Source organism: Dipodomys merriami, unplaced genomic scaffold (genome assembly GCF_024711535.1).
Source record: "Dipodomys merriami isolate MVZ:Mamm:240054 unplaced genomic scaffold, mDipMer1.0.p SCAF_41, whole genome shotgun sequence".
NCBI lineage: Eukaryota > Metazoa > Chordata > Mammalia > Rodentia > Heteromyidae > Dipodomys > Dipodomys merriami.
The window spans coordinates 9977657-10003653 of record NW_027205715.1 but is presented as its reverse complement, the minus strand read 5'-3'; the positions used below and the strand labels follow the sequence as shown (position 1 = coordinate 10003653).

General features: G+C 51.8%; 1 protein-coding gene and 1 long non-coding RNA gene across 3 annotated transcripts in view; one reads left to right on the top strand and one right to left on the bottom strand.

Moving 5' to 3' along the window:
• The window catches only part of Cdh5 (cadherin 5), a 34111-nt gene extending 18343 nt beyond the window's left edge, over nt 1–15768 (bottom strand). The window contains exons 1-2 of one of the 2 annotated variants that reach the window (XM_069992453.1): nt 15681–15768; nt 6059–6281 (exon numbers count right to left, since the gene is read on the bottom strand). In XM_069992453.1, coding sequence (XP_069848554.1) covers nt 6059–6281; nt 15681–15748 — 291 coding nt within the window. In that variant the 5' untranslated portion in view covers nt 15749–15768. Of the gene's footprint in view, nt 1–6058; nt 6282–7581; nt 7621–15680 lie in introns of those variants that run through there. The other variant, XM_069992455.1, reaches the window with a different exon arrangement.
• Nucleotides 15769–19255: 3487 nt separating this feature from the next.
• Nucleotides 19256–24450, top strand: LOC138806955 (uncharacterized). Its single transcript, XR_011366010.1, has 3 exons — nt 19256–19341; nt 20635–20734; nt 24370–24450. It is a non-coding gene; the product is annotated as an uncharacterized lncRNA (long non-coding RNA).
• Nucleotides 24451–25997: the final 1547 nt, after the last annotated feature.

Below are 25997 nucleotides of genomic sequence, written 5' to 3'. Positions count from 1 at the left end.
TACTATACAGAGGGGTTACAGTTACATGAATAAGGTAATGAATACACTTCCTATCAAGCATTGTTACCCCCTCCTTTGTTTTTCCCCTACCGTCCCTCCCCAAGCTGTAAAGTTCATTTTCAAGGTAGTGTCTTGTACATCTCATTGTTACAATGGACCCACCTATATCCTTGGTTCAGCTTGTTATTTCCCTTCCCCTCCCCAAATTAGAAAAATGTATATACAAGATGCAGGGCACCGGAATCAAATACAGTGAAAACAGGGGTTATACTATGGAGGAAGAACATATCAAAGAAACAAAAAAAAAAAATCACACAGTATATTGTAAGTACATTTGAAATAACATCAACAGAGATAAAAACTCTTGTATCCCTATCTTGGGGCTCATTTTGCTTAGCATCATCTTGTATGGTCATATGTACATAGCTTTTGACCTTTTCTGCTTGTCCTAGACATATACTAGTTATTGCAAGTAAGGGAAACCATGGGACCTATGTTTCTTTGGGTCTGGCTTACTTCACTTAATATGATTTTTTCCAAGTCTTTCCATTTCCTAACAAATGGGGCGATACCATTCTTTCTGATGGAGGCATAGAATTCTAAGTGTATATATACCACATTTTCTTGATCGATTCATCTACTGAGGGGCATCTGGATTGGTTCCATATCTTAGCTATGGTGAATAATGCTGCAATAAACATAGTTGTGCTGGTGGCTTTAGTATGGCTTTGTCAATTTTATTTTAGATTTACAGAGAAATCGAGAAGGAAGTCCCTAGAGTTCTTACATGCTTACTCCTCTTTTCCCCTAACTGTGCCATACATTAGTAGTACATTCACTATAATAAGGAAATCAATAATGGCACATCATTATTAACTAAAGTTCAAAGTTTCCCTTCCTTCCTTCCCTCCTTCTCTCCTTCCTTCCTTCCTTCCTTCCTTCCTTCCTTCCTTCCTTCCTTTCTTTCTTTCTTTCTTTCTTTCTTTCTTTCTTTCTTTCTTTCTTTCTTTCTTTCTTTCTCTCTCTCTCTCTCTCTTTCTTTCTCTCTTTCTTTCTTTCTTTCTTTCTTTCTTTCTTTCTTTCTTTCTTTCTTTCTTTCTTTCTTTCTTTCTTTCTTTCTTTCTTTCTTTCTGTCTCTTGCCCTTCCTTCCTTCCTTCCTTCCTTCCTTCCTTCCTTCCTTCCTTCCTTCCTTCCACCTTTCTACCTTTCTACCTTTCTTGGTTGTGGGGCTTGAATTCAGGGCCTGGGCACTGTGCTTGAGCCTCTTTGTATTCAAGGCGAGCACTCTACCACTTGAATCACAGTACTACTTCCAGTTTGGAGTAGTTAATTGGAGATAAGAGTCTCATGGGCGCTTTCCTGACTGGGCTAGCTTCGAACCGTGATCCTCAGATCTCAGCCTCCTGAGTAGCTAGGATTACAGGCATGAGCGACTAGTGCTCAGTCAAAGTTTCTTTTTTTAAAAAAAGATTTGCATTACTGGAGTTTGAACTCAAGGCTTTCAGTTCAATTGCTAAGCAAATGCTTTACTATTTGAGCCATGCCTCAATTCTCTCTTTTTTCTTTTTAGTTAGGTTCTCCAGTTTTTGCTTAAGTCATTCTTGAACAATGATCCTCCCTGTTCCTGACTCCCTTGTAGCTGAGATGACAGATGTGAGCCACAGCACTCTGCTTCACATCTCATTTAATCTTGTTTCTGTTCCTTGAGATTGTGATCCTCATGTTCTCAGTCTCCCGCGTGTCTAGGATTACAGGCATGACACATAGGCATCCAGATAACATGTGGACCAAATGTGGCTCCTCTTGCCTGGGACCCCATTCCAGGACCCAGGTAGGGTGGCATTGTTGGTCACATGTCCTCCAGACACAGTCTGGTGAGTCGCTGGCTTGATTGTCTTAAGTTTTTCTAACTTGGGACAAATCTCAACCCACAGATTGTCCCCGGGGCCTGCCTTTTTCCTCCGAAGGTGACTCATGGGAATCTACTGGGAATGATGTAGGTGAGTGATGACATTTTCCTCTCTGACATAGGACTCACATGTGCATTGGCCGTCTGGAGCCCTGGGTTCTCCTGGGGTTCACACGTGACCCTGACTGGTGTTTTCCTCTCTGGCTGGCCAGCCAGAAGAGTCCCTGGACACAGGCCCGTGTGGGTGGGGCTGGGAGAGGTCATTCTCAATTGGTCCCATTCACTTCCTTTGGCTCTGGGGGCATTTCTGTTGGCAAGGCAAGTTCTTCCCACCCAAAGGTCCTTGCCAGCCTGCTTCTCTGTCACCAAGGGGTGCTCATCACTGCCATTATATGGGGGTTCTTTCCCCAGTGCTGGCCAGGATGCCAGATGAGCAGGCAAACACTGTTAAGATCAGGTAAACACTGTCACTAGCTAGAGAGTCAATATTTTTGGCTTGGTAGCCACATCCACGTTGTCACAGCTATTCATCCCTGACATTCTACCAGGAAAGCAGCCACGGACAATTTGCTAATGAATGGAGGTGACTGTGTTCCAATAAAACTTCAGTGACAAATCCAGGGAGGGGGCCAGATTTGGCTTCAATTACAGATCACTGCTTAGACCCCTGACTCCATGAGGATGGGGACTACACCTGTCTTTGCCTGATGCTGTTTTCACAGTACCCAGTCTAGGCTTATAGCTGTCCATCCTTCCTCCTGTGTGTTTGATCTGCTTGCTTTCTTTCTTTCTTTCTTTCTTTCCTTCCTTCCTTCCTTCCTTCCTTCCTTCCTTCCTTCCTTCCTTCCTTCCTTCCTTCCTTCCTTCCTTCCTTTCTTTCTTTCTTTCTTTCTTTCTTTCTTTCTTTCTTTCTTTCTTTCTTTCTTTCTTTTTGTCTAGTCGTGGGGCCTGAACTCTGGGCCTGAGTGCTGTCCCAGCTAGCTCAAGGCTAGCACTCTACCACTTGAGCCACAGCGCCACTTTCGGCTTTTTTTCTTTTTACTTATGTGGTGCTGAGGAATTGAACCCAAGGCCTCATGCATGCAAGGCAAGCACTATACCACTGAGCCAACTTCCCAGTCCCTCTTTCTTTTTTGTTTTATTTTTTTAGGGCTGATCCTAGGGCATGAACTCAGGGCCTGAGCACTGTCCCTAAGTTTTTTGCTCAAGGCAGGTAGTGTTCTACCACTTGAGCCACAGCTCTAGACTTTCCTGCCTAGTCTGGCTTTGAATTGTGGTCCTTAGACCTCAGCCTCCTGAGTAGCTAGGGTGATAGGCATGGTACTCAGCTTGGTCTAGTATTTCTTACAGTGGAAGTTTAAGTTCCAAGAAGCTGACATGGTGAGATTTTAATACACTCAGAACTTCTTTCCTTATATCAGAATTTCAAAACTACCTGCTTCATTTATCTGTTACCATGTGTGAAATTCCATCACAAGAACCATTCCAATGAATTAGAGTGGATGGTTTTGATACCCATGGCCAGTCTTCAGGGTGGAAAAATGTAACACTCAGTTTCAAGCTCTTAGAAGATGGCTTTGGGCTGGTCACATTAGAGGGGGATAAAGTGTGGATCAGAGTCCTTGGCAGTGTCCTGCACAACGTTTAGGCACTTTAGGACAAGTGTCCTGGAATTTAGAGTTGTGTGAGGTCACAGGGAAAGCGTTGTTATTGTTTGATACAGGGCCTCTCTCTGCAGTTCAGACTGGCCTGAACTTCTTAGGCTCTTGCCTCAGCCTCCTGAATTCTGGAATTACAGGCATGGGTCATCATGCCCTGCTGAAAAGCGTTTTTGAGGAGGTTTAAAGCCTACTTCAAGAATAGTGAACTATGGCCTGGATGATCAATCGTGTCACCAGCACAATTTGGTAGAAGGCGACTGAGTCCTTTTTCTTGATCTCTCAGGAGGAAACTTTGAATGGAAGTCTTAGCTCATTTGGACCTAAGTCCTAACTAGCCAGATTGGCCCCTTGGCTTGAGCATGGCCTGGCCCTGGCCAGGTCTGGGAGAACACAGACCATACTGTTCTCTCTCCCTTCCACCATCATGATCTCCATCATCATCACCACAACTGTCACCATACTACACCATCACCTCCATGACCACCACTGTTACTACCTTCTCTATCACTGTCCCTCTCATTACCACCTGTGCTAGTCAGCTTGCTGTTGTTGTAACAAAATACCTGAGATAATGAACTGAAAAGGAGGAAAGGTTTGTTTTGGTTTATGGTTGACTGGACCCCACTGCTTGGGGCCTGTAGCAATGTAGAACATTACATGTGGTGGAGGAAGTGAGTTCATTTCATCATAGCTAGGAAGAAAAGGGAAGGCGCTGGTATAGGGCTTGGACCCCTAGATTCTCTTGCAGGGTATATTATCAATTATCTAACTTCCTTCCACTGGGCCCCACTTCCTAAGGCTTCTGCTACCTCCCATTAGCACTCCAGGCTGGCAAGAAAGTCTTTAACCCATGGCCTTTGTGAGGACATGCAGGATCCAAACCATAACATTCTGTTTCTGGTCCCCCAAAGCTCATCTCCATCTCACAAGGTGACGTGCATTTAATTTCTCTCTGAATCAAGAATCCAAGTCTAAAATCTCCTCCGAGACTCAAGGCAAATGCTTATCTGTGAGCCTCTGTAAAAATCAAAATCAAGTCACGTGCTTCCAAGATATAACAGCACAGGGCAAACATTCTCATTCCAAGAATAAGGACTAGAAAGCAAGGATGGACCAAAAGCAAGGTGGAAATCCATCAGGGAAAACATTGGATTCTGTAGCTCTATGTCCTGTATCTGGGACTAGGAGATGTGACATGAGCTCAAAAGGGCCTGGGTAGCTGTGTCTTATAGCCTACATGGCCTCTTTCTTGGGCTGGTTCTGCTCACTCCCTGTGGCTTTCTTCATTAGGCTTTCTATGTTCCTGGCATCTTTAACTTCCTGGGGTCCCCAATATAGCACCAGCCTCACAGCTTTCTATCCCTACCCTGTGAGGGACTGACAGCAATTCCTAGGTGATAGACTGGGTGCTGAGCTGCCTGGAACTTTCTTTGCCAGAGAAAACCTTAAACTCAGCCTCTTACAATGTCTGAGGGCACGAACAAAATGTAGACAAGTTCTTTGCTAGAAGGTAGCTTTGAGTCCAGTTCCCTGTAGAGTCCTCCTCTTCACCTGAAACTGCATGAGGCAGTGTGTGTTGACTCTCTTCTTTCTTACCGGCATCCTGGCCTTTTGAGTTCCCACCAGAATTACCACCCATCAATCCCCACTGATGGCATGCTAAGCCTTTTCCAGCCCATGTCTTCAAACGTTTCCAATTTCTTCATGTGAACAAACCTTCCCACTACTCAGAACCAATGATCTGTGTTAGTGTTCCCTTGCAATGGCAAAATACCTGAGGTAATCGACAGACTGGAAGGAAGGATTTATTTTAGCTCACGGTTTTAGTTAATGATGGATTAGCCCCATGGTCTGGGCCTGGGGAAGGCAGAATGTCACAGTGGCATGTGTGTGGTGGAGCAAAGTGGTTCACCTCATGTTATCAGTGAGCAGGTGCATAACTGGGACCTCTTTCCAGGAGGCTCACGTCCTAAGCGCCCTACCATTCTTCACCACTCCACAGGCTCCACAAAGCCTTTCACACATAGGGACACTTAAACCTAGACTGAAACACTCTGTCACTCTCTTCTTTACTATCACTGCCACATCATCATCACCACCATTATCACCACCCTTCCCATCACCATTACCACCATCTACTCTTTTCCTCCCTTTACTATCACTATCCCCACCATCATCACCACGCTTATCATCACCTCTCCTGGCTTTCTCTTCCCCGTCGCCACCACCTTCACCTCTGTCCCCATCCTCATCTGCCTCAGTTTCCCCTTCACCACTACCACCACCACCATCAACACTCTCACTTTTCCCTTCCCTTCCCTTCACCATCACCCTTACCACCCTGATTATTCCCTCCCTCACCTCCTCCCTCCTCCCCTTCCGCCATCACCCCTGCCTCTCGGAGCACTCATCTTCACCCCTGCCCCCCTCCCCTGGTCTATCACCTTCAGCGGCCCTTGGCCTCCCCTCCTGGGGCCCAAACCTTACCTTGCCCACGTGGTGGGGCAGTGAGGTGTTCTTCTCTTCTTCGATGTGCATCTGATTCCAAATCCAGTCTCTCTTCTGGCGTCGATGGGCGGGCGGCAAGCTGAGGCCATCCCCATGGGGAGGGTTTGGGTCCGCCATGGCTGCTGCCACCAGCAGGCCCAGGTAGGTACTCAAAGTAGCCACCAGCATAGTGGACCTCGGTGTCCTCCTAGTAGGCACAGATCTGAGAATGAGGAGACACTAATCAGGGCATGGTGACCACTGCCCTCAGGGTGAGCTGCTCCCCAGGAGGATGGAACACTCTTCATCCGTCCCTTCCTCCACTGTTATCCTACTGACACCCCATTCCTGACCCAGTGAGCCCCCTCCACACCCTGGTCTAGGGCAGGGAGGCAGGCCATAGACGGTTCATATTATGTAAAAGTGGGCTGGGGTGGGAGCCAGTACACAGAGGCCAGAGCCCCAGGAAGTGGGGTGTGTAGAAGAGGGGGCAGTGCCAGTGCTGGTGGTCTCTCACAGAGTACCCCGCAGGGAGCAGCCTGGTTACTGACATCTTTACAGATGGGGAAACTGAGACCCTGAAGGGTTCAGTCCAGCCTAGAGTTAAGTGTGTATGTGTGGGGTGGGGTTAGGACTTCCTAACTTTCTGACTCTATCTATCTATCTATCTATCTATCTATCTATCTATCTATCTATCTATCTATCTATCTATCTATCTATCTATCTCTGTCTCTGTCTCTCTGTCTCTGTCTCTCTGTCTCTCTGTCTCTCTGTCTCTCTGTCTCTCTCTCTCTCATCATTCAGTCTTTCAAGGAGTCCTCAAGGTGGATGCTGCAACCACAGCTCTGGTGTACAAATGGGCTGAGAAAGGGAGTCTAGCCACATTCCTGAGGTCCCTGACAGTCAGGAGCAGAGGAAAGACTTGAACTAAGTCTGTTCTGAATCAAATGTTCTTTCTGACTGCCTTCCCTGGTCCCAGTGGCTGCTACGATAAGATATTAAAGCTCCTTTAAGTTCATAGAAGGCTCCCCCCTTTCCCAGTTGGCTCGAACACCTCTTTGCAGTTTTTGGGCCCTGCAGTCTTCGGGAAGAACACCCCCACAATATCTTAACCCAGTGGATGGAGTCCATAAGAAGGGGTGAAAAGCTGGGTTCATAAGACGGGCTTCCTAATTTCTAGGCACAATGCAAATGTAGAAATGAGCTAGCCATCATTCGCATGCTAGGCAAGGGCTATATGACTGAGCTACAGAACCCTCAAACCTTCTCAAGTCTCCAAGAGAATAGTAAACCAAGCCTGGGGCCCTATGGAAGTGCTGGCAATGTGCCCACACAGGTTTCACACTCTCAAAGGCAACTAACTCTAGAGGTTAGTAATATGGATTGCCCATAGAGTGAAGTCTGGTTTCATCCCTGAACCCCAGGAGCAAGGATTTCCTTGTCCACACCAGGCCTCCTCAGGCCTTGTCCCATCTGTGCGGGGACCCCCTTCCCCCCCACTGCCCCGTTGTCATGTTACTGACCTGCAGCTTCTCGAAAGGTACAAGGGATGGAGTGGGAAGCAGTGATGGACTGGAGAGACTCACAAGGTCTCCTGGAGACTGGGAGGGAGGGAATGGCCACCTCCCCCTCTGTCCCTTGCCCCACCCAAGGGAGGGCTGGCCTGTGTACATCACAGGAAATTTCTAAACTCTAGTAACATTTCCTCTGGTGCCCTGGCGCCAGGGTGTTGGGGCGAGGGGGACCAGCTAACCTCGGAGTCTGCTGACTTTAGCAGTCAGTGCTCCTGCCCTTGGGCTCTGTCTTAGACTCTGAAGGAAGTGGCTTCCTCAAGTCTAGAAATAAGTCTGGATGGGCCCAGAAGGCAGGTGTAGGTTGCCTGCCCCAGGCCCCTACTTCCTCAGCCTTTGACCAGAGAAGGTCCTGATGGAAGAAATCTGGGGGCCCTTGGAATGGGGGGGGGCGGCGCTCCAGGCAGGAGGAAGGAGAGAACAAAAGAAAAAGGAGGGAGGGGGAGGCTGGAAGTCCTGGCCAGGAAGTCTGTCCTGACTCAGGGAGGCGTCTGGAGTCACCCCTGACCCCACCTGGCCAGCCACAGGCACAGTGGCTCATTTCCTTCTTTTCCTTCTTGGCTCAGAGAGAAATCACAGGTTTTGGGTCTTTGGATCTCCCTCCAGTGAGAGACAAGTGGGAAAGGGGAAAGCAGAACAAGTGGAAGGGAAATGGAGAAGCAGCGAGGAGGGCGGAGCTCCCAGGTCTGGCTAGGATCTGGTGAGAGCTGCGCTGAGGCTGCTGTATGTCTATGTCTGGGCTCCACTGGGGTGCAGCGGGGGTGGGGAGGGTGAGGGGGGGTGGGGGCGTGGGGGGGGAGAGAGACAGAGAGACAGAGGGAGAGGGAGGGAGAGGGAGGGAGAGGGAGGGAGAGGGAGAGAGACAGAGACAGAGAGATAGAGAGACAGAGACAGAGAGAGACAGAGGGAGAGGGAGGGAGAGGGAGGGAGAGGGAGGGAGAGGGAGGGAGAGGGAGAGGTAGAGGGAGAGAGACAGAGACAGAGAGATAGAGAGACAGAGAGACAGAGACAGAGAGAGACAGAGGGAGAGGGAGGGAGATGGAGGGAGAGGGAGGGAGAGGGAGGGAGAGGGAGAGAGACAGAGACAGAGAGATAGAGAGACAGAGAGACAGAGGGAGAGGGAGGGAGAGGGAGAGGTCGAGGGAGAGAGACAGAGACAGAGAGATAGAGAGACAGAGAGACAGAGAGAGACAGAGAGACAGACAGACAGAGACAGAGACAGACAGAGAGACAGAGACAGAGAGGGGGAGAGAGACAGAGACAGACAGAGACAGAGAGACAGAGAGAGAGACAGAGGGAGAGGGAGGGAGAGGGAGAGGGAGAGAGAGACAGACAGAGATAGAGAGACAGACAGACAGACAGAGACAGAGAGACAGAGAGAGACAGAGACAGAGAGAGGGAGAGAGGCAGAGCAGAGAGGCAGAGACAAAGAGGAAGGGGGGGACAGAGAGAGAGAGAGAGAGAGGGACAGAGAAAGATAAAGACAGAGACAAGAGAGACAGAGAAAGGCAGAGAGCCAGAGCCAGAGAGAGAGGCAGAGAGGGAGAGACAAGCAGAAAAGAACTGAGAGACCGAGAAGGAGGGAGAGATGAAGAACTGCCCTGGAGCAGTGTGTGCAGCTCACCTGTGGGAAATTAGGATCCTAAACAAGTGGGAATTCAAACGAGTCACAGCAGCTGTGTGCTGCCTATAATCCCAGCTACTTAGGAGGCTGAGACTTGAGGACTCTTATCTCCAATGAACTACTAAAACAACAACAACAACAGATCTGGAAATGTTGCTGTGGCTCCACGTGGTAGAGCAGTAGCTTTCAACACCAAAGCTCAGGATCAGTGCCTAGGATCTGAATTGAAGCCCTGGGACTGGCACCAAAAAGAAAAAAAGGGTCACAGCTGAGAGTGAGGGTGAATGGTTGAGACATGGAGACCCCCTAGGGGAATCTTGTTGTTGTTGTTGACACAGGACAGAAGCTCAGGTCGGTAGCATGTGGGGCCAGTGCCCTCTGGGTGCCAGCCCACTCAGAGCCGTTCAAGCCGACAGCTGGGCATCATCTGTAAGGCCCATAGGAAGGGAGTTTCCAGGCTGATACCCCAAGAAGTCCCCTGAGCTCACCTAGGAAGCAGCAGAGGGTTGCGAAGGGTTTCCCAGGGCTGGCAGCAGCCATTAGCACAAAGAAGAAGGCATGAGCAGGGTCAGTTCATAGATCTCAGGCTACGGCCATGGGGCTCACGGTGTGTGTGTGTGTGTGTGTGTGTGTGTGTGTGTGTGTGTGTGTGTGTGTGTGTGTGTGTCTGTCTGTCTGTCTGACTGTCTGTCTATACTAGGGATTGAACTCAGAGCCTTGTACTCTTTCACTTCCACTTCCATCCTTTCGCTGGTTAATTGGAGATAAGGATCTCACAGACATCTCTGCTGGAGTCTGAATCCTCAGATCTCAGTCTCCCGCCTGGCTAGGATGACAGGCGAGAGCTATTGAGCTTGGGGACCGGATAGTGTAGTTCCATTGGTGTCTCACACTAGAGCCAGGAGCGTGTCCAGGTGCCGGGATGAGGGTGAGGATGGGCTGGGGGTAGATTGAAGGTGGGGATGGACCTGGGGCTGAACAGGACCTGGGCCCTGAGCCCCTCTCCTGGCACATCTCATTCAATCCTTGCAACAGCTCTATCAAGGTGGTAGCCCTGCTGTACAGGTCAGGAAATGGAGGCTCAGGCGGGTGAAGTGAGCCATCCCAGGCCACACTGCAGCTAGAGCTGGGGGATTTCCACCCCCAAATAGTGCTTCCTGCATCACCTCTGTCTCTGTCTCTGATGATGGATCCTTACATGTAACAGTCATCAACTCTTCCCAAGGCTTGGTTTTCTGAGATTAGCCCCTCCCTTTTCATGTTGTTCCCAGAATCCTCCAGGACCAGGGAAGGATCATGCCAGACCCATAGATGAAGGGGATGGAGACTCAGAGACTCAGCTCCTAAGAGATAGATGTGGGCTGTGACTGACGTCTCCTCAGTCCTGAGGCCTTACTATACACATCCTTGGGCTGGAATCTGGGGACCGAAGGGTGACTCTAAAGGCAGTCAGTCGCTGGTTGCTGGAAGAGGTGGCTCTTTTTTCCTGCTGTTCTTTGGTACTGGGCTGAGTCACCACCAGATTTCCCTCATGGGATCTTAATTCCAGGGAGCCCCTACACCCACAGACCTGTGACATAGTCTCTCCCCTTTTCCTGGATTCAAATGATGCATCTTTGCTTTTCTGAAGCCCTCTTGGGAGCCTTAAGGTGACAAAGTCACTTAAATGAATGCTCATGACTCGCTAGTCCCTTACAGAAAGCAAACCCTGTCTCCAGTGACCCCCTAGGGAGTCGTACAGAGCTCGGAGGATGAAAACGACCCTGGACACTGGTCTGTCTGTGGGGGGCCAGGAGGACGCAGGATGCGGAGTGTGTGGCGGCTTGGCTGGGGTGGGCTGTAGTGCCTGGACAGGACCCTGCTGCTCTCGCTCATCTGCCCCAGGATCCCCAGGCAAAGCCCTCTTTGCCCCTTTTTCTGTCTGGCCCATCTGATTTGGGGGTGCCTCCTTGAAGAGGTTTGTGAGGTGGGCCCAGCTTTGCACTTTCTAGATTACCCTCTGAAGGACTGTGGGGGAACATGGAGAAGGATGGATGATAGGGGGTGAGGAGGAGGGGTTGGGGCTTTTCTGGGGACCTGAAACAACCCCTGACTTTATAGCTAACCAGATGTGGGGAGCTAGAGCCCCCCAGCGGGACCCAGGCCAGTGGTGTGGGTTGGCCCTCCCCTGAGCATGGGCATTTGACCGCGCTAAGGGTCAAGGCCCCTGTGTCTCTTTACTCTTCCTAGTACATGACCTACTAGCCAGATGTGGCAGCTGAATGCAGCCCCAGGGAAATCCTCCACCTCCCAGGCTGGCCTGAATGCTCCCTGCAGGCTCTGGACTGCAGCCTAGAGGCTCTGGGTCGGGTATGAGGGGCAGGGCAGTGGGCAGAGATGGCCCTGAACATGCAGGGGGTTTGGCTTCCCCAGATCCTGCTCTATGTGTGGCCCAAGACAGCTCCCCTCCGCCCTTCAGCTCTGATCTCACTTAGGACAAGATCCCCTGATTCTTCCAGGGACCCTCAAATTGTCCACTTGAGCTCCGGTGTTTACCCCTGGGCCTTGTTAGCTCCAGACACTAGGAGGTAAAGGGTAAAGTCTGGGGATGTCAGGGAAGGGGTGAGGCTAAGCAGGTAGGAGCTGCGGGCCTTTGGGGGCTTTGTCTGGGTTTGTAGCTCAGTTCAGTTGGGGTACCTTCTCTTGGGGGAGGTAGGGCTGCCGCTTCCTGAAGGGCTGTGTGAATGGCTCATTGTCTCTATTCCCTGACTGCTATTCCTCACAATGCTAACTCTTCCCTCCTCACCCCTGTCCTTACAGTCACGAGGAAAGCCAGAAGTTTGTGGAATGCACCGTGCTCTTCCTCTTACCACAGGCTTTTTGCACAGGCTCCTCCTCACCCGGCTCTGTGGGTGAAGGCCTTAAACTTTTTTCAGCTCCAAATCACTGCCTCCATGCCATGGCCTGATTGTGACTTGCTTCTTGCACAGTCTCTGCTTCCTGGCTCAAGCTAACATCTCAGCCCAGATAAGTTCTGGGTTCAAGTCTCCATGTTACCTCAGATGTCCAGGTCTGAGGACTTAGGTTCTGGCTTAGTCTCCACATATAGTCTTGCTCTTGGTAGTATTTCCACATGGAGGACTTCCAAACAAGACTGCATACTTTCAGACAACACTTAGGGTGATCAGAGAAAGTGAAATGGCAGTCTAACTCAAACAAGCTCTTGCCTGTCCCTAGATAGCTCCTTGCAGTCATCACATGGCCAGATACACTACTATTAGTTTTTTTTCTTTTGTGTGTGTGTGTGTGTGTGTGTGTGTGTATGTGTGTGTGTATACTGGGTTTAAACTAAGGGTCTGGTGCTGTCCCTGAGCTCTTTTGCTCAAGGCTGGTGCTCTACCACATGAACCATATGTCCACTTTTGGCTTTTTTGGTGGTTAATTGGAGATGAGAGTTTCATGGACTTTCTTTCCCGGGCTCTGATCTCAGTTTTCTGAGTAGCTGGGATTACAAGTGTAAGCCACTAGTGTCTGGCCACTATAAGGATTTTGATTCTTTAGAGGTAATAAAATTATCCTTCATAACAGTTTATAGTGAAAATGCAGATCCACCCAAGAAAGGGCCTATAAAGGCAGGGCTGGCAAAACAGGACTCGTAAGCTCTTCACTCATTCCCTTCCTGCAACCTTGGCAGGCATCACCAATCAATCATAATGTTCATTCCCGGTGGATTCAAGTCCATGTACTGAATTCTCAATGCATTCTTTCAGGTAGAAATACCAACAGAACAGACCCAGTTTAGAATCAATTTATGCTGGGTCTCTGGGCTCCAGTCTATCTCTATCTCCTATGTAGCAACTTCAGACTTCAGTCAGAGGACATACACCCTGGGGGGGGGGCTTTCCAGTCTCTCTGGGCTCTGTGGCCTTGATTGCAATGGTGGGGACAGTCAGGGGAACAGTGAGCCCTTCCTGTCTGTCTGTTTGAACTTGCCTGTCTGCTTCTGAGCTGTGTGGCCTTGGACCCATCCCTTGCTCTCTCTGAGCCTCAGCTTCATCTGTCATAGAGGTGATGGTAGCTACCTACCCGAATGGGAGGATTGGGTAGGACCGTGGGTCTCAAACCTAGCACACAGCAGGTGCACAGCAATTGGGCAGGGTTCTGACCCCCATGTACATTTGGTGGCTGTGGCCCTAACTGACCAACTCATGTCTGGCCTCATTTCCTCACTCTGCCCCAGAGGGAAACCTCGCTCACTGCTGGACCCTGGGCCCCCGCTTCCTCCTGCTGGTCTGTATACCTGCCAGCATCTGATAGTGTGGAGGAGCCTAGTGAGTCTAGAGACTAGGGCCTTTGCCTTAGAGAGATGTGGGGATATGGGGGCTTAGATCATAGAAGGGCTGCCCAGTGCCACCTAGAATCCCCAGATCTGCTCTTCCTCCAGGAAGCCACCTGTGATTTCTCCACCCAACACCAGCTCGGACCTGGATCAGGAGGGACTTTTTATGTTTCTCTGTCAGAAGCAAGCTCTTAGGTTCAGGGACGCATCTCTCTCTAAGATCACAGAGCTCTAGACTGGTCCTTGAGCTGGTCCTTCTGTGGCTGAACTAACTGATTTTCTTCTCTCTGAGCTGGGCCATGGATTGTGGCCTAGGCTCTGGGGTTCGGAGGGCGGTCCCCACGCATATCCTGCTTCTACTTTGTTTTGGCTGTGTGACCTAGCCCCATCTCTCCAATAGGAGCCTTCTGGTAGCTTCAGCTCAATGGAGGGGTACAGAGAAATGGTTGCAATAAGAGCAATGGGTCCACAAAGACAGGGGCTTGAGACTTTTCTTGGGACGATGGCCACAGTGTCCACTGTGTGTCTCCAAGGCCTCAGAGCTGTGACTCATCCAGTGAATGAGTTGTGGCCCTTCTGGCTTCCTGCCCCCATGTCCGGCCCTTGTTTCTCTGCACAATGGTCGGCTGAAGCTACAGAGTGGGCCGTTTAACCCCTTCCAGGCGAAAGTCACCCGTCCTGGTGCTCAGTGTAGAAAGCTGGCCTCTGTGTGGCCCCAAAGCTTCTAGGGGCCCTTCCCTCTGGATGGGGTCTGCAGATGGTGAGGCTCAGCCCAGTCAAGACAGAGGCCACCTGAGGCTGCGCTAAGGCTTTTGGGCCTGTGCCTTGGCCTCTTCCAGCCTTGTCAGCTCTCTGAGCTGCCCAGGTGACCTTCCTGTCTGGATCAGCCTTCACCTGCCAGCATCCTGCCCGGACACCACGTGTGTGCACTGAGCAAGAAGCCGGGTGTTCAGCATGGAACAGGAGTCAGGTCAGGCTTGCTGTAGGAGTGGCCAGGTGAGTGTCCACCTCTCACCTGCGGGGCAGCCAGCCCCTCTCTGATGGGAAGGTGGGTGGCCCGTGACCCTGCCTCAGCAGAGAAAAACCCTAGTGACATCCATAGCCATCATCCGCTCCACCACATTTCCTCGGTGATCTCCCGCTACAGCCATTCCCGCAGGGAGGAGATGTCTGAGACCCCGAGAAACTGTAGGTGCCAGAAACAGCCTGAGCTCTGGAGGACAGGTTCTGGGTTCAAATCCCCACCCCAGTTCTTCTCCAAATCTCAGCTGTCTTCACTGAGACAGGAAGAGTCTACCTCTGAGGAGTGCAGATAGCCAAATAAGGAGGCTCTTTGTTCCAGAACCTTCTACACGCCTCACCCCTTGCTCTCATAACAAATGACAAACAGTCGCCATCCCCAGTGTTCAGATAAGGATGCCAAGGCTTGGGGACTTGGAGACAAGGGGACAGGGTGGTGGTTTGTGCCCAGGGCCGCCATCTGCCAGCCAGGCTCCTTCATCATGGCCTTGGAGGGCAGGAAAGGGAGGGGATTTCATAGACTGCGCCCCTACTGCCCAGAACCAGCCTCAAGTTGCCAATCCTGAAATGGCGGGCACCAACAGAAGATTGAGGCTGGGAGCTTTCATATTGGGGCTCCCCCACCCTAAATCCCAACCCTATAACTTGAGGGGTTATGGTAGGGGGAAAGGGGTGCTGTCAGGCCTTTGTAAATCCTGTCCCATTGGGGCACCGAGAAGCCAAGACCTGGAGTCCATCCTCCACCCTGGCATGCTGGCCAACAGGGAGCAGAATCCGAAATTTTCCCTCTCTGAACTTGGCACCGATGGATACCAGTAGGCCTGGCCCACCCATCCCACTTACGAGAGAGCCAAGCCCTGCTCACCCCTCAGCCCCGAGATGCCCATTCGTGCCCGTGGCACCCCCGCTGGGGACACCTTTCCCAGCTCTGTTCTGACTCCAGAGAAAACCCAGCCTGCCCAGGAGGATCTTCTGTCTCTTGAGAGCCATCCCCATCCCCTCCAGGGCCAGATGGGGGAGTCAAGACCCTCTAGTCCTAGACCCATGACCATGGCAAGCGTAGAGAGGAAGGGGAGAGGCCCTACTCACCGGTGGAGGCGTCTCTCTGTTCTGTCCAGCAATCCGTCCAGGGCCGAGTGTGGTAAGCGAGCGAGCATGGAGCTCTACTCTAGTGGGGGACACACCCAGCCAGGGAAGGGGCCTGGCCACCTCCCCTTCAGGTTTTCCAGTTGGCCCTGGCCTACTTCCCCGGGATGGTTTCCTGTTATTGTTCCTTTGTGAGGGCCCGGCTGTGGGCAGATAGGCCGCCCCACGGTGGGCGGCCTAAAGGCCCAGTGAGGCTGACCCTGCAGAGGCCTAGCCTCGGACTTCCCAGGAACAGACCCCAATTCCAGGCCTCAGCTCTATGGCTTTGAGCTCAGATCCCACTGAGAGCAGGTGTCTATATATTTAACCCTCCTTAGAACCCCCAAGGCAGGTGCTATCACCCCTATTTTACAGCTTAGGGATCTGGAGCTCAAGGGGTCTAAGATACTTGTTCACCAGCTGGGGTGTAGCAAGGTCAGAAGTCCAGCCTCGAGCTCTACCTTGAGCATTGTCCAAGGTGACCCCTTGGTGGGCTGGCCTGGGGGGGCATTAGACCTCTCATGGGTGAGGTGGTGGGGGTTGTGAACAGACAGAAGCAATCAGTGCCCGAGTGGCCCAGGTCCGCTTCAGTGTGGATGTGTGTTCCAATCTCAAGCTTCCGGCCTGGCTCTGTAGGGCATTTGGGTTTCAGAACATTGGATGAGGTCAAGTGATCTGCTTGTCATATGACCTGGGCCTGTCAGGTCTATGTTCCCCAGCTATAACTTCATGGCCTTGAGATAAACAAGAGCCAAGAAGGGGAATGGTAGATAATGACACTGAAGTGTGCCAGAGCCACTGGGAACCTAGAGACCTAAGTGGGAAGAGGCCACAGTTCTGCTCCTCTCCAGAACCAGCCACAATATCTTTGCAAAACTACAGATGCCAGGGCTCTGCCCTGGGCCAGCCTCTGGGCAGGCCTGGGAATCTGGCCTTGGATGAGTTGCCTTGGTTTCCTGTGGGCGAATGCTTGGGAAGTCCTGAACTTGTTCTGTTGTTCAGCTGGGCACACAGAGGTCCAGGCCTTGCTCAGGAGTATGGGGGAGAGGGGGGAAGGGTGGAGCTGGCAGGCATGAGACTCCCCCTGAGTGACAGGTGGGGTTGGTTGGTCCGGCCTGGGGTGGAGGTTGGGAAGTCAGGAGTTTACAGCTGGTGTCCGAGGTCAGGGGCGTGGATCAGCCTCAGGGAGGAGGGGGAGGAGTCCTAGCAGAGGGTACAGTAATAAACTGGCCAGGGAAGCCAGGCAGGGGACAGTGGGTGTGGGTCAGCTGGGTAAGTCTGGGTACACAGATAGTTCAGATTGAACCCCTGGATTTGGAAAATGAGATCATAGCACGTTAAGGCAACCAGAGGGGCTGATGGTGGGGGTAGGGGACAAGGAATGGCCCCAGAGTCCTGGAAGCACGGCCATCCATGGGCAGGCTCCGGGTGAGATCTGAACCTTCCATCACAGTCTGCGGAATGAACCAACAGCACAGCACTTTCCCATCCCCAAAGGATCCGCTGTGCCTTCTGCCTGCGGCCTGGGCCGCCCACGGAGGAGCCCCGCTGGGCCAGCTGCCTCTCAGACTTGGCACTGGTGGCAGACAGGGACAGAGCCTGTCCTGGCACCCTCTGCCAACTCCCTTTGTCCTCCTAGACCCTGTGGAAGTTGATTTCATCCTGCCAGTGGCTCTTCCTGTCATGTGTAAACAAGGAATGGTCAGGCAGGCACGTGCCCTGGGCCCGGGGGCTACGGTTGGAGGCCCCAAGGGTAGGGTCGCTTAGACCCCAGAAGGGTGGCAAATGTCCCCCACAATACCCCTGAGGAGATCGTGCCTCATTTCTGGCACTGTCCAGTCCCTGCTTCCATCCCTCTGGAAGCTAAGCACTTCACAGGGGGGCATGGGACAGGAAGAGCCAGAGAGAGAAGGAGGGAGCTCTGGGCAGGCAGGAAACAAGGGGATGGTCTGCTAGGCTAGATTAGCTCTGGGCTGGGGGAGAACGCAACAATGGGGATGTGGGGGCAGGAGAATGCTGGAACCAGGTAGGGGGGGTGAGGCAGGAGAAAGCCCATGGGGAGAAAAGGGGGATTGGAGGCTAGGGGTTTGGCAGACCCAGGCCAGAATCCCACCTGTGCCTGTGTGTCCTGGGGCTGCTGATGTGCCACTCTGAGCCTCTTCTCCGCTCTGTGAAATGGTCTTTGAAGAGCTGTTGGGGAGGATCGGGGACAACAGAAATAAGTGACCGATCCAGGGCCCATGGTGTGTGATCTTGTAGCTACCCAGGTTGGAATCATTTGGGCGAGTGTAGGGACGGACGCTGTAGATTCCAGTTCTCCACCCCTGCCCTGGTCAGTGGAGACAGATTGGTTGGTGAGACCCCAGGATCTACATAGTTGCAGTCCATTAGGTGATAGGTTTCTGGGTTCCTGTTGGAGAACCATGGCCTCTCTGGGCACTTGGGGATACCAAGAGCTTTTACTGGACCTCCTTATTTAGTTCCTCAGGACCACCCCAAGCAGCCATGATTAGTTCCACGACACAGGTGGGGAAACTGAGGCAAGGATCCACGTTTCCTGAGATCTCAAGAGATTATCGTTGATAGAGTGAAATGTCCCATCTGGGCCTCGGTCTCCAAGAGGGGGCAGCTCCTTACCCCGGCCTTCTCCCCGCTCCCCAGCTCCCCCTCCTCAGCCTTCTCCTTTCGGATCTCACCTCCTCTGTACCTTTTATCACTTCTGGATCGATCACTCATCTGCCCCTGTCCTTTCTCCCCCCCAGATGTGCCTCACCTGTGTGCTTGTCACAGCAGAGGGTATAGAATCTCCCTCCCTCCCTCCCTCCCTCCTTCCGTCTGTTTCCTTTCTTCCTTTCATTCCTCCTCCTTTGTCAAATAATTGCTCTCCATACTGAATGCAGCTCCATCTCAGGCCTTACGAGCTCCCTCCTAGGTGCTGTCCCTGCCCCAGGCTCTGAGCTTATCACTCACGTGGGTGTATTGGAGGAGGACATCGATTTGCCCTTTTGCAGCATGTGTAATTGGCCCCGTGTGGCCCTGCCCAGTTCAGACCAGGCTCTCGTGAGTCTGCTGAGACCTACAGAACACTCTGTTCCAGCCCGGGGCTGAACCGCTCCGCCTTCCTGACCAGGACGCTCCGCTTCCTCCTCTCTGCCAGCCCAAGTCCTTAGCCCTTCCGTGCCTGGTTCAGATCACCACCCCACCTCTCCCTCAGCCTCCATCTCCAGAGCCCTTCAGACGCTTCCATCATACTGTTCATCCCATCTACACCCAAGGTCTTCAGTGTCCAAGCCTGCTGGTCTCTCACAGCCTTGCAAGCTGGAGGTGCTCTTCTTCTTAGGGGGTTGCTGAGGCTCAGAGAGGCAGAGTTACTTGTCCAAGGGTATGCAGCTGGAGTAGCAGAGCCAATATTCCAACCCCCCATCTTCCTGTTCTGAGTTCAACATAGAACCATCGGCTTCCTGATGAGCTGTTTGTTATTGTTTGGCCATGTTTTATGCTCATTTATTTTTCAGGAAGCAAGCTCACTTAACGATGCCCAGGCATTGCCTAGCTAGTTCTGAGCAGACCCTGGGATTACTCGGAGATGGACCTGCTTTGACCTGTCCCTCTGTGTCGGATGAGCGTAAGCCACACGAAGCGGGTCAGGCTGGTGGTGCTCTGAGGAGGGGGCCTGGGGTCTGTGAACTGCTTTGAAATAGTGGCGCTTACCAGGCACAGACAGGGAAGGGCTCACAGGCAGAGGGAGCAGCAGGGTGGGAGGCCTCGAGGCTGATCTGGGAAGATGGCATCCGGTGAGGAGCACTGAGCTTCCGGGATGGGCTACAGGGCCAGGCTGGAGATGCAGCAGGGACAGGGGGCTTCGCAGACCTCCCTGAGAGGGCAGAGTGCTGCATGCCTCGGAGGAGTGCAAGAAGCCCTGGTTTTAGGAGAGTGGTCCTGTCTAGCCTATCACATCCTCACGGGGTCGCCTGGGGGGCTGAGCTGCCTCGTGTGGGCCTTGGGGCTGGGGTAGAGGCAGGAGCTGAGGATACAGTCCTGGGAATGAACCAGAAGGTGGAAGGGGAGCAGGGGTGCGAGGCCAGGAAAGGAGCGGTGAGTTGGGCCTGAGTTCTCAGGACAGGAGAACAATGCCTGTCCTGTCTCCAGCCTCTGGGAGGGAGGAGGACAGAGCACTTTCCCAGATGTGGCTCACTTTCCCCTCCAATGTGGTCACCACCAACGCAACACCACATCTACAGGGTGGGGGAGCGGCGCTCTGAGGATGGAGGAGGCCACGCAGCCACACAGCAAGGGTTCAGCCTGGCGCCCTGGGGGGACCCTGCTGGGAGCATCTGCCTCTTCCACTTACCCACCAGCCGGTGCTGGAATAGCCACATAGCCTTGCTGCCTCAGTTTCCCCCTTCTTGTCAAAAGGAGATGGCTGTGTGCTTTCCTCACTGGTTGCCAGAAGGAGAAGATTCAAGTCAAGTGCATGCAATACAGTCTCTGGTATCCGGTAGGGGCTCCATAGATGTGGAGCGTGATGGTGATGCAGTAGCCGAAGCTGTGGCAGGGGCGTCTGCAAGTGTGTATGCACTGTCTGTGCTGTTTGTGTGAATGTCAGGGGAATGTTCGAGAATGGATGGAGTATGTGAGGGGCCCGTGTGGACTGGCCCTGTGCTGAGTGGTGTGTGAACGAGGCTTCTGGCTCCTCCATTGTCAAGGCCTTGCTTGGAGCAGGCAGCACAGGGCCAAGGATCTGCCTCTTGGTCCATCTGCAGGCGGGCCTGAGTCTGGCAGTCCCAGACCCACGGAAGCAGAAACTTCCTGTCTCCAGGCCGCACAATCCACCCGGCCTCCCCATAAGACAGGAAGGAGGGTCGGGCTGGATGTCTGGATGGGACAAACAGACATGGACCCAACATTAACCTTGTAGGCCCAGCACCAGGCAAATCCCAGGATGCCAGCCTTCTGCTTCTCCAGGCCTTCTCCAGCTATCTCCAGACCCCTGAGCACACACTTCCCCGTCGCCTCAGGTGAGCTTTCTGGGATGGACTGAACTAATTCTGAGACTGCCAGATTGATGGAACTGAGTTCTCAGGCTGGAGTTTTGGGGCTCCCAGCCTCCCATCCTTCAGGTTACAGAGGGGAACACAAGAAGCTCTGAAATCCAAGCAGATTCCCAGCCTGCACTAATGCTGGGTGCTCACAGGGTGGGCACTCCCAAAACTGGGATATTAGTCTACAAACAGACCCCCCACCTCCTATCCCCCCCCCCCGCCACACCCTGTACTGATATCAAGAAAGAGTAGGGCAGGACCTCTGGGGGAGGGGCAGCCAGGTCACTGGGAGGGAATGTGGGGGGAGAAATCTGTGGGCTGGTCTTACAGATTTCTCCCAGGCTGGAGTTGTTTCTGTACCTCTCCCTGGCTCCTGCCACCGCGGGGGCTCTTCTGCCTGGGTGCCTAAGGCATCATCTCCAAGAACAACCTTGGATGAGAGACCTCCCAACAAGCCCCCAGCCCTTTTGTGTTTGTTTTGGTCTTTGAGCTCTATCGCTTGAGCCACACTCCCTCTGCTGGCTACTCTCTGGTTAAGTTTTGCTTTTATCTAAGCCAACCTGGACTGTAGTCCTGCTTTTTATGCTTCCCTCATAATAAGGATGGTGGGTGCATCCAGAGATTCTGATCTCAGTGGCCTGGATGGAGGCTGGACGTCATGATTTTCGGAAACTCCCGAGAGGTTCCCCAGGGCCACCCTGGACTTGGGTGTTAGCCTTAGGAGGTAAAGGCTACTGTTAGACCCTTGTGAATGTGGCACACCAAGAGATTAAAGGATGTACCTGGTGATATCACTAGGATGAGGGAGGATGACCTGCCTTTAAAGTTCCTCTTTCTCCTGTTTTTACTTTTATTTTTTGCCATGATCAGCTTTTATTATTTATTTATTTAGTTATTCATTCATGTATGTTATCTTTCAGTAGCTTTACAAAGTGGGCTTCCATTTAACATGTCACTTCAGGAGCACAATGCATCTTACTCAATGCTTGATTCCCAGCCCAGTACTTTTGAGAAGATGGTTCCTGACATCGCCATCTAGTGGCTACTATTTAGAACTGACCAGAACCTTTAGAACTGAGTGAAATTCTGCTTCCAAGGGATTGGGGATGTGTGTGTGTGTGTGGGTGGGCTGGGGGCTTGAGAGGTGGTGATAGCATCTACAGCCATTCACAGTTATTTGGACAGACTTGCCTGGAAGCCCAAGCTCTGTTGTTGCTTTTTTTTTTTTTTAATACAAAAGGTGTCCTTTGAGAGAGAATGGAATGTTGAATGGGTTCACGTTTAAGGCATTTTCTCCTGACCCTCAGGAGAGGCTTGGAGAGGTTGGGTACCTGGCAGGGACAGAGGGGAGCGATGGGAAATGATGCAGACTAGCCCAGGCAGTACAGCTAGGCCCGCTAGGCCCATCCTCAGGGGCTGCTAGGCCTTTGTTTGGGCCTGATTTGTTCGACCAGCAGTCTGAGGGAAGTCAGGATGAGGGGAATGGGACTCAGGCGCCGAGCAGGCTTGTCCTTGATAAGAAAAGACTGGCTGGAGGAGAAGGGGTTCCAGTCCAGGGAGGAGCGGAGGTGGCTGTAGGAGGGGCAGTGTCTTGGAGCCAGGTACACCACAGAGATGTGGTACCACAATTGTGGCCCATCTAGCTGGTTCTCTGGAGCCACACAGGAGCTCAGAAAGGATCTCGGGACTGGTTTGATCTCAGGGCATGGAAGAAAAGAAGGCTGTAGGAGAAAAGAAGGGAAGCTGCCTCTTAGCTCAGGGCACATTCCAGGCTGGAGTTCTTTTGTCAAAGTCACTTGGGTGCACAGAATCGATTTGAGGACTTGTACCTTGGGGAGCTCAGTATCGAGGGCTGTGTCTTTGTTTTCTTCTGTGATCACAGGCTTCTTCCTTCCCAAACACATCAGGTGTCTCAGGGGAGACAAAGGTTCTTGAGGAGCACAGTTTGGGGAACGCTGACTGGGAGGGAGTGTATGCCACAGGCCTCTGTTCTAGGCCCTCCTGGATCAGCCCCTTCCTTGTCAATGACTTAGAAGATGACATCCATTGTCTCCTGATGGAATCAATAGGCTAGGCAGACCCTGATGAGAAGGGGAAGGGGGTGGGTGACATCAATAAAGAAGTGATTCAAGCTGTGTGTGTGTGTGTGTGTGTGTGTGTGTGTGTGTGTGTGTGTGCTGGTCCTGGGGCTTGAACTCAGGACCTGGGCCCTGACTCTGAGCTTCTTTTACGTAAGGCTAGTGTTCTATCACTTGATCTAGAGCTCTGTTTTCAGCATTTTTTGTGCATGTGAGGGGTAGTTTATTGGAGAGAAGAGTGTCATGGACTTTCCTACCTGAGTTGGCTTTGAACTCTGATTCTCAGATCTCAGCCTCCTGAGTAGCTAGGATTACAAACATGAGCCACGGGCTTCTGGTACTATTTAGAGCATCTTCTTTAAAGCATCTTCTATGACAGAGATGAGCACTGTACTTATTTCCAAGTCCTACGAGCTGTGATGAATTCCTTAGATTCCTTTAGGGTTTGTGTTTTAGCACAAAGGTTATGAAGTTTACAGTTGTACTTTTTTTCTATATCACACAGCACAGGTCTCATTCATGGGCCAGGAAGCTGGGCTGAATGAATGCTATCACTCGTGGGAAGATGGGTCCTGATGCATGGCCAACAAATTTACTTGTGGGGGACTCTCTCCCCAGTCTCTAGATTCAGAGAAGTGTAATCTACTCAAGAGTGAGCTACGTGGTTTGGGGGAGCCTCAATCCTCCTGTGCCTCAGTTTCCTCATTTAGGAAGACGAGGTTGATAGAGGAAGGAGACCATCGCCCTCCTCTCTGGTACTCCTCTGTGTGGACACCACTACCTTGGGGGCCCCAAGCCTTGAAGATCAAGGTTCATCCCCTACAGTGGCTCTGGCTTCCCAGAAATCCTCTCTCCAAGCAGCATGTTTTCAGCTGATGTTCGAATTTCACCCTAGGCCTCCAAAGCTTGTTTCAGCTTCAATAAATCAGTGCTGGCAGCTGAGCTATGGCTGTGGCATTGCTGTGGCATAAATTTTTGGACAGCTTGGATAATAAATAAGTGTGAAAGCAATACACATTAGAGAGAATTGGAGCAGGCAGCCGCCGGGTGGGGTGGTGGGGTAGGGGTTGTGGATTCCCTGCTCCTACTTTGTCGCTAGCTTTCTTTCTTTCTTTCTTTCTTTCTTTCTTTCTTTCTTTCTTTCTTTCTTTCTTTCTTTCTTTCTTTCTTTCTTTCTTTCTTTCTTTCTTTCTTTCTTTCTTTCTTTCTTTCTTTCTCTCTCTCTTTCTGTCTTGGAGCTTGAGCTCAGGGCCTGGGCACTGTCCCTGAGCATCTTTTGCTCAAGGCTAGCACTCTACTACTTGAGCCATAGCGTCACTTCTGACTTTTTCTGTTTATGTGGTACTGAGGAATAGAGCCCAGGGCTTCATGCATGCTAGGCAAGTGCTCTACCACTGAGCCACAGTCCTCCTACTTTTTCTTTTTTGCATTTATGAGACCCTTTGTTAGCTGTGGGATGGCAGCAGCAGTACACATTGGCTGCCCGGTATACAGTAGATGTGGAATAATGGAGGTTCTTTGGGGTCCCCATAGGCCTCTTGGTTGTGGAGACCAGACTGGAAGAACAAAGGGAGGTCAGCTCCAAGTCAGTTCTTTGTGACATCACTGTGTGATTATGATCAGGTAAGTTGACCTTTCTGTGCCTGAGTTTCCTCACTTGAGAAACAGGAAGTACTTCCGGTAAGCATTGGGTCAAATGCAAGGGCCAGTGTCCCCAGCCACCATACTAGTACAAGCAAGCCTTGGCCTTCACACTGGAGGGAACTTTCACAGCAGATGCTGTATATATGCTGTATAAATGGTGAGTGGTGTTATCCTGGGGGTGCATGAACGAACTCTGGCTCCTCCTGAAAACCCAAAACCTGACGCTGCTACCTGGTATCCGGTCCTATGTCCTGCCACTGGCCCTAGGCAGCAGCAGTCCTAGGAAGATTCAATACCTTGGAACCCTTGAGCTGGCCCCTCTTCCGTGCTCAGTCTCAGAGTTCAGGGTCCTTGACTTCTGCTGGCCAAGCCCCGCCCATCACCGCTGCTGGCCTCTCTGGCCTCTGCTGTATGGAGCAAGCCTGGCTCTGCCCCCCCCCCGCCCCGCCCCTGCACCACTGCATTTATCCTAGACCATGAGCAACGTCATCATGGTTACTAGGAATCTCATATAAAACATCTCTTCTCTGCACCTGCTTGGTAGGTGATCAGAGACACATGCACATTTTCACAGCAGTGTCATTCTCCCATGTGATGTCTGTTTCCGGTCATAAATGTTGCAAACGCATCTGTTTTGTTAAGATCGGCACACTGATGCTGAGAGGCGTCTATTGGGTTGGGAAACCTGGAGTCTCAGCTCCCTCTACCCTCTGTACCTTCAGAGCCTGCAAGCGCTGCCTTCTTGCTTGGAGATTAAGGCCACTGCTGTCCAATACTCCTTCCTTTCCTGCCAAATCCAGGCCCTTCCAGAGGCTGTGCTGATTGGCACAGCACCCCAGTGTGACCTTCCTCAGGGCCCTGAATGCAGCTGCCTGCCACTCATTTTCAGCTTTAGAATCAGGCATGCCTGAGCCCACACCCCTTGGCTTTATGCTGCCTGACCATATAACCCAAAGGGAACCGGCTCTACTCCGGCAGCCTCAGTTTTCTCAGTTCTACAGTGGGAACACAAATGCCCAGCGCCTCTTTACCCACTGGACATAGCAGTCACAACATCCCTGTTACCAGCCTGCTGGTTGGGGTTCTTTTGCACTATCTGGATGGGACTCATGAGTAGGTTTATGTTGGGCCCTGGGTGGGGTGTTTGTAAATCACTGTGGCAGTGGATGATGGTGAGAGACAGCAGGTACCTCTTCTGGTGGTGCAGTTCTTGTGTGGGCCCTGTGGGCCAGGACGCTTGGTCACATAGGAAAAAGTGTCACCATTCTTATGTCATCGGTGTTGATAGCTGCAAGGTTTAACCGCCAGAGGCAAATATTACAGCTCCCGTGTCCCAGGAGGTGTAGGCAGGGCTCCTGAAGCCCAGAGTGCTTCCCAGAATTGTTGATAGCAAGAGTTCCTGCGCTTCTGGGGTTAAGGTCCTGCACGTCCATTGCCCCATCAGCCATAGATGTTCTTTGCTCCATTTGCTTCAGCTGGTCCTGATTGGCTGCTGTTGACTCTGATGCTATTCCTGA